Raw genomic sequence first — 15,540 nt, forward strand, 5'->3', positions numbered from 1 at the left:
GGGTATTTGAGTCTAGCATGGGCCTAGTCTTTCTGTGGGCTGTCTTGAATTTAAACATCATGGAGAGGCCATGGATGGAATGGGATTGTGCTGATTTTGCAGTGTTTTTCGATTTTTGGGCCTGTACTTGTGGCCTTTTCACCAGGGGTATTTGAGTCTAGCATGGGCCTAGTCTTTCTGTGGGCTGTCTTGAATTTAAACATCATGGAGGCCATGGATGGAATGGGATTGTGCTGATTTTGCAGTGTTTTTCGATTTTTGGGCCTGTACTTGTGGCCTTTTCACCAGGGGTATTTGAGTCTAGCATGGGCCTAGTCTTTCTGTGGGCTGTCTTGAATTTAAACATCATGGAGAGGCCATGGATGGAATGGGATTGTGCTGATTTTGCAGTGTTTTTCGATTTTTGGGCCTGTACTTGTGGCCTTTTCACCAGGGGTATTTGAGTCTAGCATGGGCCTAGTCTTTCTGTGGGCTGTCTTGAATTTAAACATCATGGAGGCCATGGATGGAATGGGATTGTGCTGATTTTGCAGTGTTTTTCGATTTTTGGGCCTGTACTTGTGGCCTTTTCACCAGGGGTATTTGAGTCTAGCATGGGCCTAGTCTTTCTGTGGGCTGTCTTGAATTTAAACATCATGGAGGCCATGGATGGAATGGGATTGTGATGATTTTGCAGTGTTTTTCGATTTTTGGGCCTGTACTTGTGGCCTTTTCACCAGGGGTATTTGAGTCTAGCATGGGCCTAGTCTTTCTGTGGGCTGTCTTGAATTTAAACATCATGGAGAGGCCACGGATGGAATGGGATTGTGCTGATTTTGCAGTGTTTTTCGATTTTTGGGCCTGTACTTGTGGCCTTTTCACCAGGGGTATTTGAGTCTAGCATGGGCCTAGTCTTTCTGTGGGCTGTCTTGAATTTAAACATCATGGAGAGGCCATGGATGGAATGGGATTGTGCTGATTTTGCAGTGTTTTTCGATTTTTGGGCCTGTACTTGTGGCCTTTTCACCAGGGGTATTTGAGTCTAGCATGGGCCTAGTCTTTCTGTGGGCTGTCTTGAATTTAAACATCATGGAGGCCATGGATGGAATGGGATTGTGCTGATTTTGCAGTGTTTTTCGATTTTTGGGGGTGTTCATGGGGAGGGACATGCCATGTGGCTGGTGGCCATTTTGAGTGCAGCTACAGGCACTGGCCATGTGCTGGCAGGCAAGTGGCCATTTTGAATGCAGGCTTTGTTGTTAGGCCTCCAACCATTTTGCCTACTTTTCAACCTTTATTTATGCCAGGGGTAGTGAGTCTTGCATGGGCCTAGTCTTTCTGTGGGTTGTCTTGAATTTAAACATTATGGAGGGCATGGATGGATTGGGATTGTGCTGATTTTGCAGTGTTTTTCGATTTTTTTGTGCTCTATAACTGAACTGATGTTCCTCTGTCTTCCATTTTTTTTAGGTGCACAAGACTCAAGAGAACCACCAGTGCCAGGAAGAAGTCCTGCAGCGGTGTGTGTGTGCAGCATAACGTCACGCGACGTCACGTCTGGCCTCAGACAACTCTACAATTCGTGCAACTGCGGCCTGCTGTCTGACCTGCTCTGAAGAAGATGGCCCCAAAGAAAGTTCTCCGTAGCTCCTCTAGCAAGAAAGTTGCTAGTAAGGAGCAGAAGAAGCAAGTTACCAAGGAGGCTGGTGTGCCACCCGCCACTTTTTTTGGGAGCAAAAAAAAAAGTACGCCTGCAGCAGCAGGATCTGCTGGGGACCAACCTGAGAGCAGCACCCCTGCTCCATTGGGTTCAGTGCCTCCACCACCACGCCAACTTAAGTCAAAGCCCTTGAGTGCTTCAGAGGCAGTCAGTGTACTTCTCCAATCACCATCGACCAGTGATGTTGGCTCATCGCAAGAAAGTAGCAGCAATGTCCCTGAATCAACACAGGTTGTTGTAACTCATCTGACAAGTGTTGAACAACCACAGCCGCAACAACAACACCATGTGCAAGTACACGCCCAAGTACATGTGGAAGGAGAGGCAGCAAAAGGAGATGCGCAAGCAAAGGTGCATGGACGTTCACAAGTGCCCACAATAGTTGTTCCTCCCGAAGTAGGGGCACATTTGGAAATCGACAATGAAGCTGAGGTATCATTGGAAGCCACTCCTCCTGATGATCATTCATTGTCTTCCACATCCCTAGCAAGGAAAAGATCAAGGGGGGTGTCTACATCTTCTTCAAGCCCACCTCGTTCTGGTGCAAGTGATCTGTCTTGGGAACCACAACTGCGGTCTGACAGTGAGGCAGAGGCACACCATGATCTGACACCGTTACCTAAGCGTAAAAGGAAGGTCGTCCAAAAACTCAAACCTATGGAGTGTGATGAGGCTCAACAAGAAGTGACAGATACTGCTGGTGATGAAGCCTCTCACGATGACGACGAGCCAGTCATCACAAAGGTCACTGCAGCCCCACCGGGCATGCAGCAAAGAGACATTTTGACCCTATCCCGAGAAGCTGCTGAGCGTGATGACGATGTCGGCGAGGAGGCAATGGAAATGGAATCATTAGATTTGGAGTTAAGTAGTACACCAAAACCTACCGCTTCCATATTTCTTCGCAAGAAGGTACCCACCTCGTCCTCGACCTCAATTCGTGGTGGTGAAAGTGCAAAACGTACTGAAGTTCGGCAATCCACATCCTCCACTTCATCTGTCATTAGCAGCAGGACCACCACCACCAGTATCGCCGCCTCCTCCGGCCCCCGAAGACATTTCAAGTCTCCAGTTTGGGACTTCTTTAGTGTTTGCCCAAAAAAGGAAAACGTAGCCATTTGTAGCCTTTGTAAGCTTCGATTTAGTCGTGGTAAGCTTGGTTCTAACTATGGTACCGGAGGCCAGAGAGGTCATCTTGAGAGAAGGCACCCTGTCGAATGGTTTCCGCACCTAGAGGCGGTCAAGAAAGCCGGAATTGCACGTAATGAAAACGTTGATTTGTCATCTGCTGATGACGAGGTAGAAGACGATTCAAACACTTCACTTACACCCAGTTCCCATGTCAGCAGCACACCCCATGGGAGCCACACTAAGAGTGTGGGAGAGAGTGAGACATCAATGCGGAAAAGTTCATCAGCGAGCGTAACTGGGTCGAAGAGATCATCATCATCCCGTAAATCATTGGTCCAGGGCAACATTAAAAAGATGTTGTTTACAGAAGCGCAATATGAACGCAACCACCCAATGACCCGTCTGTATAACACTAAGCTGGCTAAAATGCTAGCTCTGGACCTTCTCCCTTTTTCTTTTGTAGAAGGGGTTGGTTTTCTAGAATTAGTGACAGCGCTCTGCCCTAAATGGAAGGTTCCTAGCCGGTTCTATTTTGCCCGAGTTGCGGTTCCAGCACTACATGAAGATGTTCTGAAGGTGATTGGGGCAGCTTTGCAGAAGAGTGCTGTTCACACTATACATCTGACAACAGACATGTGGACCAGTGGCGCAGGCGCTGATTACATGTGCATCACTGCACACTGGGTCTCTTTTTCAGGGGCTAAAGCAAAGCTAAACTCAGGTGTTGACACTAACATTGTTTTTAAAGGTGCTCGGAAACATGCAACACTAGCCATGTTTGGTTTGGAGAAACGTCACACAGCAGAAAACATTTTGGATGTCTTTAACACAAAGGTCCTTAACTGTCTGTCCCCACTAAAACGCAAGGTTGGTTATGTTTCCACAGACAATGGCTCCAATATAGTTAAGGCCATGAGGGACGGTTACTATTTCAGAGTGCCGTGTTTGGCGCACTGTATAAACCTGGTTGTCCAAAAATTCTTGGATAATAAACGCAGTGCAGCGTACAGTGTATTGGAGAACTGCCGAAAAATATGCAAGCATTTCAGGCATTCTTTTAAGGCCCGCAAGCAGCTGAGGAGCATGCTATATCAAAGTCAAATGCCAGTGAAAGCACTCATCCAGGAGGTGGTAACACGTTGGAACTCAACCTTCTACATGCTTGAGCGTCTGTATGAGCAGTATACGCAACTCGATCAATATTTCTTGAAAGAGGGTATAGAGGAGCGGAGGATGGGTGGGCCGCAATGGAACATAGTTGAAAGCCTAACACGCATGCTTCGTCCTTTTGAGGTCTTCACACGTGCAGTCAGCAAGGAGGACTCTAATTTGGGAAAAGCTATCCCATTGTTGTACATGCTGGAGGACCAACTGAAGGAGGTGTGTTCTGTGTTTCGAAAAGATGACAAAAAGAAAGACTCTTTGCTTCTGGCTGAGAAATTATTAGAGCTCCTACAAGGTGATGAACGTCTTCAAAAGATCCACTCAGAACAGCATTACATTTGTGCTACTATTCTGGATCCACGCTACAAAAAGGCGCTGGCAGGCAGAGCATTCTTTCCTTTTGCTGATGAAGATGTTACAAAGTACAAACGTTGGCTAGCCTTGTCAGCCAAGAAGTTTGAAACAGAACGGCTGGAAATTGAAGGAAATGGCAGTACATCAGCAGGCCATCCCCAGTCAAAACAATCCACTTCTGCACCTGTGGCTGTGGCACAAGTGACCTCTCAGCCGTTAAAGACACCGGCAACCGCATCATCTGCACGAAAGACAGCAGAAACATTGGAGGCTGAAGAGGATTGGCTAGCTCTGCGTGGGTTTGGTTCTCAAAAGGTCAGAGGCACAGCAAGAGCTACGCAAAGTGGAGGAACCTTGGAGGAGGACCTTGAGTCGATGGTGAAGGACTATCTGAATGACTCCACAGAGGTCTATGTTAATTCTGACCCATTGGCGTATTGGCATGGGAAAAAAGAATTGTGGCCACAGCTCACCAACCTGGCTTTAAACTACTTGTCTTGCCCACTCGCAAGTGTGTCTTCTGAACGGGTTTTCAGTGCGGCTGGTGGGATTGTAACTCCCAAACGGAGCCGCCTCTCGCCCAAAAATGTGGAGAGGTTAACAATGATCAAGATGAATCAGCACCTCATACCACCAGATATAAGAGTACGAGAGAGCGTGCCGGATGAAGAGGAGGTGGCCAGCACCATAGATGAGGGAATTTCTACTCTGTCAGGTGGCACTGACCTCACCCGGGCTGAATTCGCAGAGTATGATGACGAAGCCTTATTCTTATTCCTGGACCGTGATTCCGACTTCGAGCCCTGAAAATGAGACAACGAATCAATAACTTTCTTTTTCATCCTTCACTTTTATTCCTGTGTGTCTGTCTTTCTTTGTTGTGCACAGTTAATATAATTCAAACTTTAATCAGATAATCACAAAGACAAGCCCATCAGCAGAACTGTCTTCACTTGTTTGCTAATTTATTTGAAGGTGCCGCAGTCTGCATTCCTCAGGTTCACAAGTTCAGAAGAACATGCTCCTCTATCCTCCTCCTCCAGACTCCTATTTCCATCAAAGCAGAGGGCTGGTTTACGCCCAATGAAGAAAGACTCAGCACTTGTGGGGGTGTTGTTCTACCTCTTTGCAGGTGAGTTGACGGGTCTGGGGCCATTGCTGGGAAGCACTAAAAGTGGTTTGTGCCAAATCCGAGGCGGAAATTTTTTTGTGTTTTTGATGACTTGCTTGCCTTTGAGGTGCTCTTAGGGGGGGTTCCGTCTGTTTGTGGGTGAGTTTCGTGGTCTGAGAGCATTGCTGGGACACTCTAATCTTGATTGCATTTGCTTTTCAGGAAATCCGTCGTGCCAACCCCGACTTATGGCCTAGCTACGCAGCGCGTTTGGACCGAAGGCCCAGAAATATTGCAAGTATGAGATTTTGCTTTTGTCCTGTTTGGGGGTGTTATGCTTCTTGGCGGGTGGGTTGCCGGGTCTTGGGGCATTCCTGGGAAGGTCTAATACCGGGTAGAAGTGGTTGGGACAAAATCCAGGCCGATTTTTTTTGGGCTATTTCAGACATTTTGCTCTATGTAGCGTTTTCGGGGGCCTGTTTGGGGGGCTTCCTGGTGTTTGCGGGTGAGTTTCGTGGTCTGGGAGCACTGCTGGGACACTCTAATCTTGATTGCATTTGCTTTTCAGGAAATCCGTCGTGCCAACCCCGACTTATGGCCTAGCTACGCAGCGCGTTTGGACCGAAGGCCCAGAAATATTGCAAGTATGAGAGTTTGCTTTTGGCCTGTTTGGGGGTGTTATACTTCTTGGCGGGTGGGTTGCCGGGTCTTGGGGCATTCCTGGGAAGGTCTAATACCGGGTAGAAGTGGTTGGGACTAAATCCAGGCCGATTTTTTTTTGGGCTATTTCTGACATTTTGCTCTATGTAGCGTTTTCGGGGGCCTGTTTGGGGGGCTTCCTGGTGTTTCTGGGTGAGTTTCGTGGTCTGGGAGCACTGCTGGCTATATCTACTTTACTTTGCAAGAGGTTTGAAGCAAATCCATGGTGGCAGAGGGGACTTAGGGCCTAGCTGCAGAGCGCGAGCGGAGTGATTTGGGAAATTTGTGAAAAATTGACTAAGTCCCCATTTTTGTACTTTTGCTCTTTGGCTGTTTGGGGGTCTTCTACTCGTTTTCTCCTGGGTTGACGGCTCTGGGGCCATTGCTGGGAAGCTCTAATACCGGATAAAAGTGTTTTGGACCAAATCCCAGGCGGAAAATTTTTTGTGTTTTTGATGACTTGCTTGCCTTTGAGGTGCTCTTAGGGGGGGTTCCGTCTGTTTGTGGGTGAGTTTCGTGGTCTGGGAGCATTGCTGGGACACTCTAATCTTGATTGCATTTGCTTTTCAGGAAATCCGTCGTGCCAACCCCGACTTATGGCCCAGCTACGCAGCGCGTTTGGACCGAAGGCCCAGAAATATTGCAAGTATGAGAGTTTGCTTTTGGCCTGTTTGGGGGTGTTATGCTTCTTGGCGGGTGGGTTGCCGGGTCTTGGGGCATTCCTGGGAAGGTCTAATACCGGGTAGAAGTGGTTGGGACAAAATCCAGGCCGATTTTTTTTGGGCTATTTCAGACATTTTGCTCTATGTAGCGTTTTCGGGGGCCTGTTTGGGGGGCTTCCTGGTGTTTGCGGGTGAGTTTCGTGGTCTGGGAGCACTGCTGGGACACTCTAATCTTGATTGCATTTGCTTTTCAGGAAATCCGTCGTGCCAACCCCGACTTATGGCCTAGCTACGCAGCGCGTTTGGACCGAAGGCCCAGAAATATTGCAAGTATGAGAGTTTGCTTTTGTCCTGTTTGGGGGTGTTATGCTTCTTGGCGGGTGGGTTGCCGGGTCTTGGGGCATTCCTGGGAAGGTCTAATACCGGGTAGAAGTGGTTGGGACAAAATCCGCGCGGAAAAGCCTTTAGTTTTGGCACTTTTTGTAACTTAGGGTTCGTTAGGGTTAGCCCTAGCAGCAGGATTGCATGTGTATCGGGGTGTTCTAGATTTTTCAAACTGAGTTCTGGGGTCTTAGAGCACTCGTGAGCATGTGTAATTTTGGTTGCAAGTCATTTGAAGAAAATCCATGGTGGGAAAGGGGGGATTTGGCATAGTTAAAGAAAGCCTTTGCCACTATTCTTAACTTAGGGTTCGTTAGGGTTAGCAGTATTTCTATTGCATGTGTTTGAGTGGGGGGGATTTCGAGTCTTGGAGCGATGCTGGCTATGGCTACTTTTGCTTGGTTGCTTGCAAGTGGTTTGAATACAATCCACGGGGGGTAATGGGTAATTAGGGTACTTCGGCCTACTTTTACTTTCAAAGTAAGTTTTGTCTCCAGTTTTCTGCTAGGCCTCGTTTTTTGGGTGGGAGCACTGCTAGGAAGATCTATTTTTGTTCTAAAACACAGTTTACAGTACACCTAGCTTGAGGGGCAAGATCCGCTACATTAATTTGCCCATACTTATTTATCCTTCAAAAGGTGACTCAGAGTACGCACTTTCAAAAACATTGTACTGTCTGTCTACTAGGAAAAACAAATTGTGACTTTTTGCACTCCACAGCCTACATACCTTATATTTATTTATCAGTGGTGTTGTAATATTATATCACTTCCTGTTTTTCGTTGAATAATTACAGGCCGGGTTTCAGTCTCTGCAATGGGGAAAAAAGGATGGAGTCAGGCTTCACAGTAGCGAGCCACAATTCAGCATCAGGCAGGCAGTGGACAGGGTGTCTTCTGGTGACCAACATCGGTGGACGAAGCGTCGGCTGCAATGGAGGAGTGCCGCTAATAGGAGGATTTTTTTTCTGCGGGCAACTTACTTACCACTTCCAACAGGACCACTACAACCACATAGATACAGTATCCCTTGCCTTTTTCTCTGACTGTGACTGCATTTCTTTGCTCTCTCTCGGCTTCTACATTGATCCCTTAACACATCACTTAGTCCACTCCACTATCTGCACCACACATAGTCATTTGTAAGTGCTCCTACGTAATTCGCAAGTCGCAGCACGCCCCAGGCCGTAGAGGACTGGGATGGCCCCAATGATGAAGCATGTCACCAAGGGGCAACCCTGGTGAGTGAGGGGACACCTAGAAAAAAAGCAATTTCTCCTTTTCTATCTACTATACCTTCTGTCAGGTTACGCAGCCCCTAAGCGCCTACCGTACTATGAAACTACATTTCCCATGAGTAGGCGGGAGACTTGCAGACTATTTAGTGAGACTATATGAGAGTACCCTTGTATGTTAGGACATCACTTCACTGATGCCTGTCTTGTCTTCTCTTACAGGTATCCTTTCCCTGCTGACCCTACCTTTACCCATCCCACATTTTTTATTTTAGTTTGTTATTTTTCTCCCTCGCCTAATGCCTCGAACACCCTGTGTTTACACTTCTGGGTGTTGGTGACATTTGGAGGTGGAACCATATTTGCATCGACTGGATCACGGGGAGTAAACGTGACACCTTCCAGACCAACCCCATTGAGTGTTGTTGTGAATGGATTTATAGTGACCAGCAAGGCTCTCGGGTATCTGGCTACAGAGACCTTATGTTGAATATAGTTATCAATAATTCCACACAGGCCCTGTACTGTCGCATTCTTTCTTTCCACAGTTGTCGATGATATATTCTTACTCTGCTTGACAAAGAACCATTGCTAATGTGAAAGAACTTCAACCGAATTAGTAGTTATACTTTACCATTTGTTAGGCTACAATGTGGCACTGCTCTACTGTACTTCTGTCACCTGCTATATTCTCAGTTGTACCGTTGAATTGCTCAGGAGGACAAACCAGATTTCATTTTCTTTTTTTTCATAGGCATGCAACTGCCACTGTGTCACACCACTAGTACCACCGCTATGAGGAAATTTTATCCGACCAAGATTGCCAACGTTATTCGGTGTTTCCCGTGGAGCCAGCCCTGGGCCTAGCCCTACTTTCAAACACAAATTACAGGTAAGATAAGCGTTTGGTGGTTTGGGGGTATAATGGAGTATTAGTACGAGAGACGAGAGACTGAAGGTAGTACTACTAAAGTCCTAGGACTCTTGGATTCACTTCACTTAGTCTGTGAGAGGCACTTAGTGTTGAAAACATTTGGGCATTTACACTTAAAGGAAGAAAATGGAACTAAACTTTCAGGAAAACAGTCAACGTTAAACCCCCACCCACCAGGCAAGCAGTAAAAAACAGGTATGCTCAGATAAAGTTTGAAAAAGTATATTTATATCCCTAACAAAATAATCTCCCGCAAGACCCTCCCTAACCCCAACGATTGTCCTTCAAAAGTCCCCAAAAACCCAACTCCCAATTCCCACCCCCCAAAAGTCTCTAAAAAAGGGGCAAGGGACACTATGGGTGGATGCTGTTAACTTTTTGGGCCAGGGCATCATGCTCCTCGCGGAGCAAGGCGAGCTCCTGCTGAAGGCGGGACACCATCAGGGTAGTGCGGCGCAGGCGTGCCTTCACTGCCTTGCAGGTGCAAGGCCTGTGAGAAGCAGCTGTTGGCCTTGCTGCTCGGCGGTGGCGTTTGCCTTTGGCAGCCCGGCTCAGTCTCGGTGGACCACTGTGCTGGGTGGCAGCCGGTGAGGCCACGGAGGCCGATGCAGACGACGTTGTTGTTGTCGACCGCACACTTTCCTCGTCCTCCAGGGCCACCAGCCGCCGATATTCCGCAACAGTGGCCTCGATTCTCCGTTGCCGGGCCGCTCTAGCCAGCTCCTTCCTCCTTGTTCGTTTGGAAGGAGAACCTATATGAAGAAAGAAAGACATAGTCTGTAACCAATGCTCTTTAAGATTAACTCAATCATTCAGCAGAAATGTGTGCTGCAGTACAACTAGCAACTTGCAAGCGCATTACATAACTATTGAGGCCAGTATCTATCTAACCTCACACTTCTTCATCCTTGCTCTAACATTAGTGGGAGTTTAAGGAACAAATTCTATGAGCACTGTGGACTTCCATTGGAGTCGACTATGAAAGTACACCAGTCTTATTCTTCTTCTTGTCTCTTGTTTTGGAAAATTGGTACGTTATTTTCTGCAAGCCGGCATAATGCCAGCGCGGTAAACTTGCACCCGAGAAAAAGAGACGCACGCCATGAGGAGTGACCTAGACTTGCGTTGCCGTTGCGTTACTGTACCCGTCCAGTACATGCAGGTGGTGAATCTCTTACTTTTCTATTACGGGTGGCACTGAGAATACTCTGTTACAACTCAAGGGCTACTGCTTAATTAATTTAACTTTCACCCTACAGTGGAAATGAGTACTAGAAATGGAAAATTGAAGAAGATAAATAATCTGATTATCTATCACTTCACATGGGATGTTTTTGCTTATATATGGGATGACTTTAGGTGCTTTGCTTTTTATTGAGTGACAGGCAGTGATACATCCACACATGAATGACTGAGTACTACTAAACTTATTAAGAGAGGTAGGGAGTGGCCACCATAATAACCGGATCTATGCAGTGCTTGCAATACAAACTACTGCTACTACTTATGGTAGTATTTGGACAAAATTAAAAGTTCTTTTCCTTGCCTTTCCTACACTGGAACGGACGTGCGGGTGCAGTGTTACATGCTCTTCAAAGTTACACTTAGTTCATCCACTGACCATCTACTCTCTCTAGATCATGGGTACTCACAAACTTTCTCTCAGGGGCTACATTTACAGTGTAGTTTGGGGCCGAGGGCCGCACTGGTGGGGGCGGAGTCAGAGGGGGCGGGGCTAAAGCAAAACGATAACTTGTGACCATGAGGTTGCACACAGGTCCCTGCAGCAGATGCCCTCATCCACTGAGCCACCAGACCCAGCATTTACATACATCTCTCTCCCTCCTGCTGTCCCTCCTGCCCTCCCTCCATCTCTCTCTCCCTCCTGCCCTCCCTCTCCCTCTGTCATCTCACTGTGTGTGTGTCTATCGGTGTCAGCCTTCAGCCCGGGTTGAGACCGCTTCCTCAACGCGCACACACAGACAACAACACCAAAGTACTTAACAGGTCTTTAAAAGACCATTAACATATTATTGAGGCTTTGTTTGTTTTAGCGCCCCTGCTTCTCCACCCTGACAATCACTGCTTGCCCGGCCCCACAGAGCAGAGGCTTTGTTCTATTTCACCTCTTTGTGGCCTTGCATCTCCACTCTGCTCTGTGGGGGCCGGGGGAGCAGTGATTGTCAGAGTGGAGATGCAGGGGCGCTAACAGGTGAAATACAAAAAAGCCTCTGCTCTGTGGGGGCCGGGGGAGCAGTGATTGTCTGCAAGGTCTGCGCACCGCCAAGGAAGGCTTGCCGGGCCACCACCGGCCCGCGGGCCGTACTATGAGTACCCCTGCTCTAGATACACATATGCTATCTAAGAGTCAGATAGTAGCATGATCCAGGTATATGGACACATACAGTTTCTGTGTCACCCACCCAGGCTGTTGTCCTTCCACCCATCATTGCTTCATCATTCACCCAGCCATGCATCTCATATTCTTGCCTTCCCAGCTAGTCTTCAATCTCAATAAGTAAGGAATATATAAGAGCTTACCTCTGGCCGCCACCACCGTCTCAACTCTCACAGCCGCCGCCGCCGCCTCCTCCCCTGATGAATTGCCCTCCGCCTCCGTGTCGAGCACCACCACCACACTGGCCCCGCCACCAGATGTTCCACCTACAAAGTACATTTAAGAATCTTAGAATAAAGCACTCACTAGTCACTAGTATTTGGTCTAGGAATGAAGACATGTGAAAACAATGTAATTTGTGACTGTCTACGTTAAAGTTAAAAAAAATGTCCCTTTTTCCAGGGAAGGTTGTCTTGCTGCACTTTTTGGCACAACTGATGAAGGCTGATTTTTTAACACGCACCATTTTTCTCCACACAGACAGAAGATGAACTTCTAACAACAAGATCAAGTTGAAACCAGGTGAGAGCTCGGCTCGACCACAAGAAATGTCTTCAATTAATCGTCAGCACTAACCACTTTTCCATTATCAGTTAAACGTTTAGTTTTATTATGACTTCATTTTAATAAATGTGTTTACTTTTAATAAAGCTTTTAAATTTAAATACAATCTGTGTTTTTTGGTCCTCCAGACTAGAGTGACTGAGCGAAAGGTTTTGCAATTTTTGCAAGCATGAGTCCAGATAGAACACTTCAAAAGACATTATGGACAATCCCAGAGGACTGCACTAAGTTGATAGAGCTATTGCTGACTAGAATCATGGGAGTTTCGCCAACCGTGCAATCTTAGTTAGCTACACAGACAGACTAATAAGAATAATCTAGTAATACCACAGGGAGTCATAGTAGAGGCAGGATAAGAATTTAGATACAGTCTACAAGAAGAGCAAAGACAATGTTGAAAAAAGTCAAATGAGGAACGCTAGGAAAAATAGGTACTAGTCTAAAATGAAAACTTACTGGGGCCAGCAGAGGAGCCCTCGCCTGCCCGATCCTGGCCCTGTTGATGAACAGCATCCGCCGCCTGCTGCTCCTGTGTCCTCCTCTCGCCCCTGGGGGGAGCTGACGTACAACATGAAAGAAAGAACAGAAAACATGGATGATTGTTGCTTGTCAATGTCAACCAAATCAAACATTTCAAAAGAACAATAACAAAATATTTCCGCGAAATTATATTGATTATGGTTACTTTTCATTTATTTGCGGACCTGTGACTTCGAAAGTCACGTAACTCACTAAACAAAGTACTGAAACGTTCACCTAGGACTGGCAGGCAGCAGTCCGCAGGCAAGACGCAAAGTGACAGACAAACTCCATTGTGATTTCAGTCAGATCAGTGACAACACTAACAGTTGCCTGCTACATTACCAGTCATTTAAATAGTCAAACTATCAATCCACCGCCACTATTTTTCTTATTGTCAGGGTTACAAAGGAAGGGGCAGATTTAAGCCCTTGCGGCTCTTTTGCGCCGTTCTTGCGTGACTTTTGTGACGCAGCAGCTAAACAAAAAAGGGCGCCATGGTGCGGCGTATAATATTATAACAACGTGACGCATTTGGGAGATGCATCCCGTTATAAAGCCCTGCGCCATCAGGGGGCGTTCCGGCGCAAGGGAGGGCATTCCTGCGCTGGAACACATCCTAATAGTGGCTGAGGGAAATCTACAAAATATCAATCAGTCACCTTTAGGACAATGATGCGTCACACAAACCCTGCACCTGCTTGAAGCAGACGTACGGCTTGACCCAGCATTGGGGAGATAGGGTACCCCAGAGCATTGATGGAGCTGCGCCATCGTTGCGACGCAACTCCAGCAGTAAAGCTTCGGTGACGTTTTGGGCCCATGGGGCGCCGCATTGCAAATACGGCGCACCATGTTTGGTGGTGGTAGCGGGCCGCACAATTAATGGCGCATCCCTGCTACTTTGCAGGGATGCGACGGTAATTGCAATTCTGCCCCTTAGGGGCATACTTACTTACGCGTTCTGGCGCATCTCCAGAGATGCGCCAGATCAAATGCGTCACGCAAAACTACCCTTGCGACACGGCAGATGTGCCTCATTTACAATGCGGCGCGCCCTGGCGCAAGGGTAGGCACTTGCGTGACGCATCTCGTCACGTAAGAGCGGCGCATCGCTGGAGTCACGTCGCCAACGCAATGCAACTCCAGTAATGCTCAGGGCCACCCAATACTTTACATGCTGTGTCAGTCCTTTCGCCTGCTTCGAGCAGACATAAGGAATTGAATTGACGTAGCAGCGTCGCAGAAGTGCCTGCGTTAAATCTTGTAGATTTCACGCAGGCAATTTTGCGAGGCGCACAGCCGCTGGACCGCCCACCCTGCGTACTAGGAACGCACCCATTGTGGTGCAGGCCCATGGCTTTATAACGTGACGCATCTCCCTAGATGCGTCATGCTGTAAATGACTTGCAGGGATGCGGCACGTTTACGCCGCTGTTGCGTCACGCAAGGCAACGTAAACGTGGCGCAAGGGGCTTGTAAATGTAATCTGCCCCCTAGTGTCTAGCATTACGCAGTTCTGTTAAGTACACTCATACATAATAGTTACTCAGGCCAATGAGACCACGAAATAGAAAACAAATAAGCATAGTAGCAACCCCACTGAGAAGGAGAGCAGTGCACCTGAAATGCACAGAAGATTTTGAAATATAATTTAACTACAATGTAATCGTCATCAGCGGCATTATTGGCTTGCTCCATGTAAAAAACAAATATTTGCAATACAACAACACAGAGCAGGAGAAAACATCATAGTAGTGAGTGATTAAATGCCAATGGCTACTACTACTCACCAAGCCCGGGGATCTCCAAGCCGAGCTGGTCCAGCAGGTCGCGCTCGCGGTCCAGGAGGTCCGTCCAGCGATGGGTGACCTGGCTGTAGGTGCGCTGGACCCCGTAGAGGTGGGATATGGCCCAGCACACCTTCTCCCACCGCTTCCGGCGCTCCCGCATGTTGTAGCCGCCGGCCGCGATCCTGCCGCCTCCCGCGATGGTCCTGGGCAGGCGGCGCTGGACGAAGTAGACCAGCGCGCCCACTTCCTCCGGGCTGAATATCTCCCGGCGCGTCACCTGCTCCCCCCTCGATCTCACGCCTGCTGTCCTGCCACTGGGTCCAGCACTACTCCCCGCCGCCGCTGCGGCCCTCAAGTGCCTGGGCAGCTTCACGGCGCCTGGCTTGACCATGGTCTGGGCAGGTAAGGTAGGAAGAAGTAGAAAATTAAGAAAGAATAGGATAGGGAAGAAGAAAAGAAAAGAGTTTACAAAAGTAGTTTAAAAGTAAAGAAAAATAGCAGAAAAGACAAAAATATACAGCTAGGAAAAGAGAGGGATAGATAAGAAGCAAAATCGTAAAAAAAAAACTGAAAACAAGCAAAGGATGGGAAAGATATCAAGAGGATTAAACACCATGCCCAGACACAGGAAATGAATGAAAAACAAGATGGCCGGCGCCCGTTTCCGAGCGCGAAAGTCAGTTCGCGCGAGATTTTCCTCGCGATCTCGTGCGAACCTCTAGATTTCCCGCGCGATCTCGTGCGAACCTCTACTCGCAATGCGCTTACTGCGCGAGATTATACATAGCGGGCGGAAACGGAAATACGTCACGCAAACAAAATGGCCGCGCCCGTACTCGACCTTGGGGTAAATTCGCGTGTTGCGCTGCAAGCGGCTCGCGAATACTGCAAAAAAAC

At 47.8% G+C, this 15,540-nt stretch overlaps 1 protein-coding gene across 1 annotated transcript; it reads right to left on the reverse strand.

Annotated features, from left to right (window-relative positions):
- Nucleotides 1-9,190: 9,190 nt before the first annotated feature.
- On the reverse strand, nt 9,191-12,060 carry LOC147671312 (uncharacterized). Its single transcript, XM_086948082.1, has 2 exons — nt 11,911-12,060; nt 9,191-10,121 (listed from the first exon to the last, which is right to left on the reverse strand). Exons 1-2 carry the CDS (start codon nt 12,044-12,046, stop codon nt 9,724-9,726), a joined length of 534 nt encoding a protein of 177 aa, XP_086804208.1. The 5' UTR covers nt 12,047-12,060; the 3' UTR covers nt 9,191-9,723.
- Nucleotides 12,061-15,540: the final 3,480 nt, after the last annotated feature.

Source organism: Lissotriton vulgaris, unplaced genomic scaffold (assembly GCF_964263255.1).
Source record: "Lissotriton vulgaris unplaced genomic scaffold, aLisVul1.2 SCAFFOLD_3194, whole genome shotgun sequence".
In the NCBI taxonomy this organism is placed as follows: Eukaryota; Metazoa; Chordata; class Amphibia; order Caudata; family Salamandridae; genus Lissotriton; species Lissotriton vulgaris.

Excerpts from the sequence above, each read along its gene's own strand:
- LOC147671312 (XM_086948082.1), bottom strand. The coding sequence starts at position 12,046 with ATGTACTTTGTAGGTGGAACATCTGGTGGCGGGGCCAGTGTGGTGGTG. Across the intron at positions 10,122-11,910 it reads GACGGTGGTGGCGGCCAGAG|GTTCTCCTTCCAAACGAACA; the intron begins GTAAGCTCTTAT and ends TTCTTCATATAG.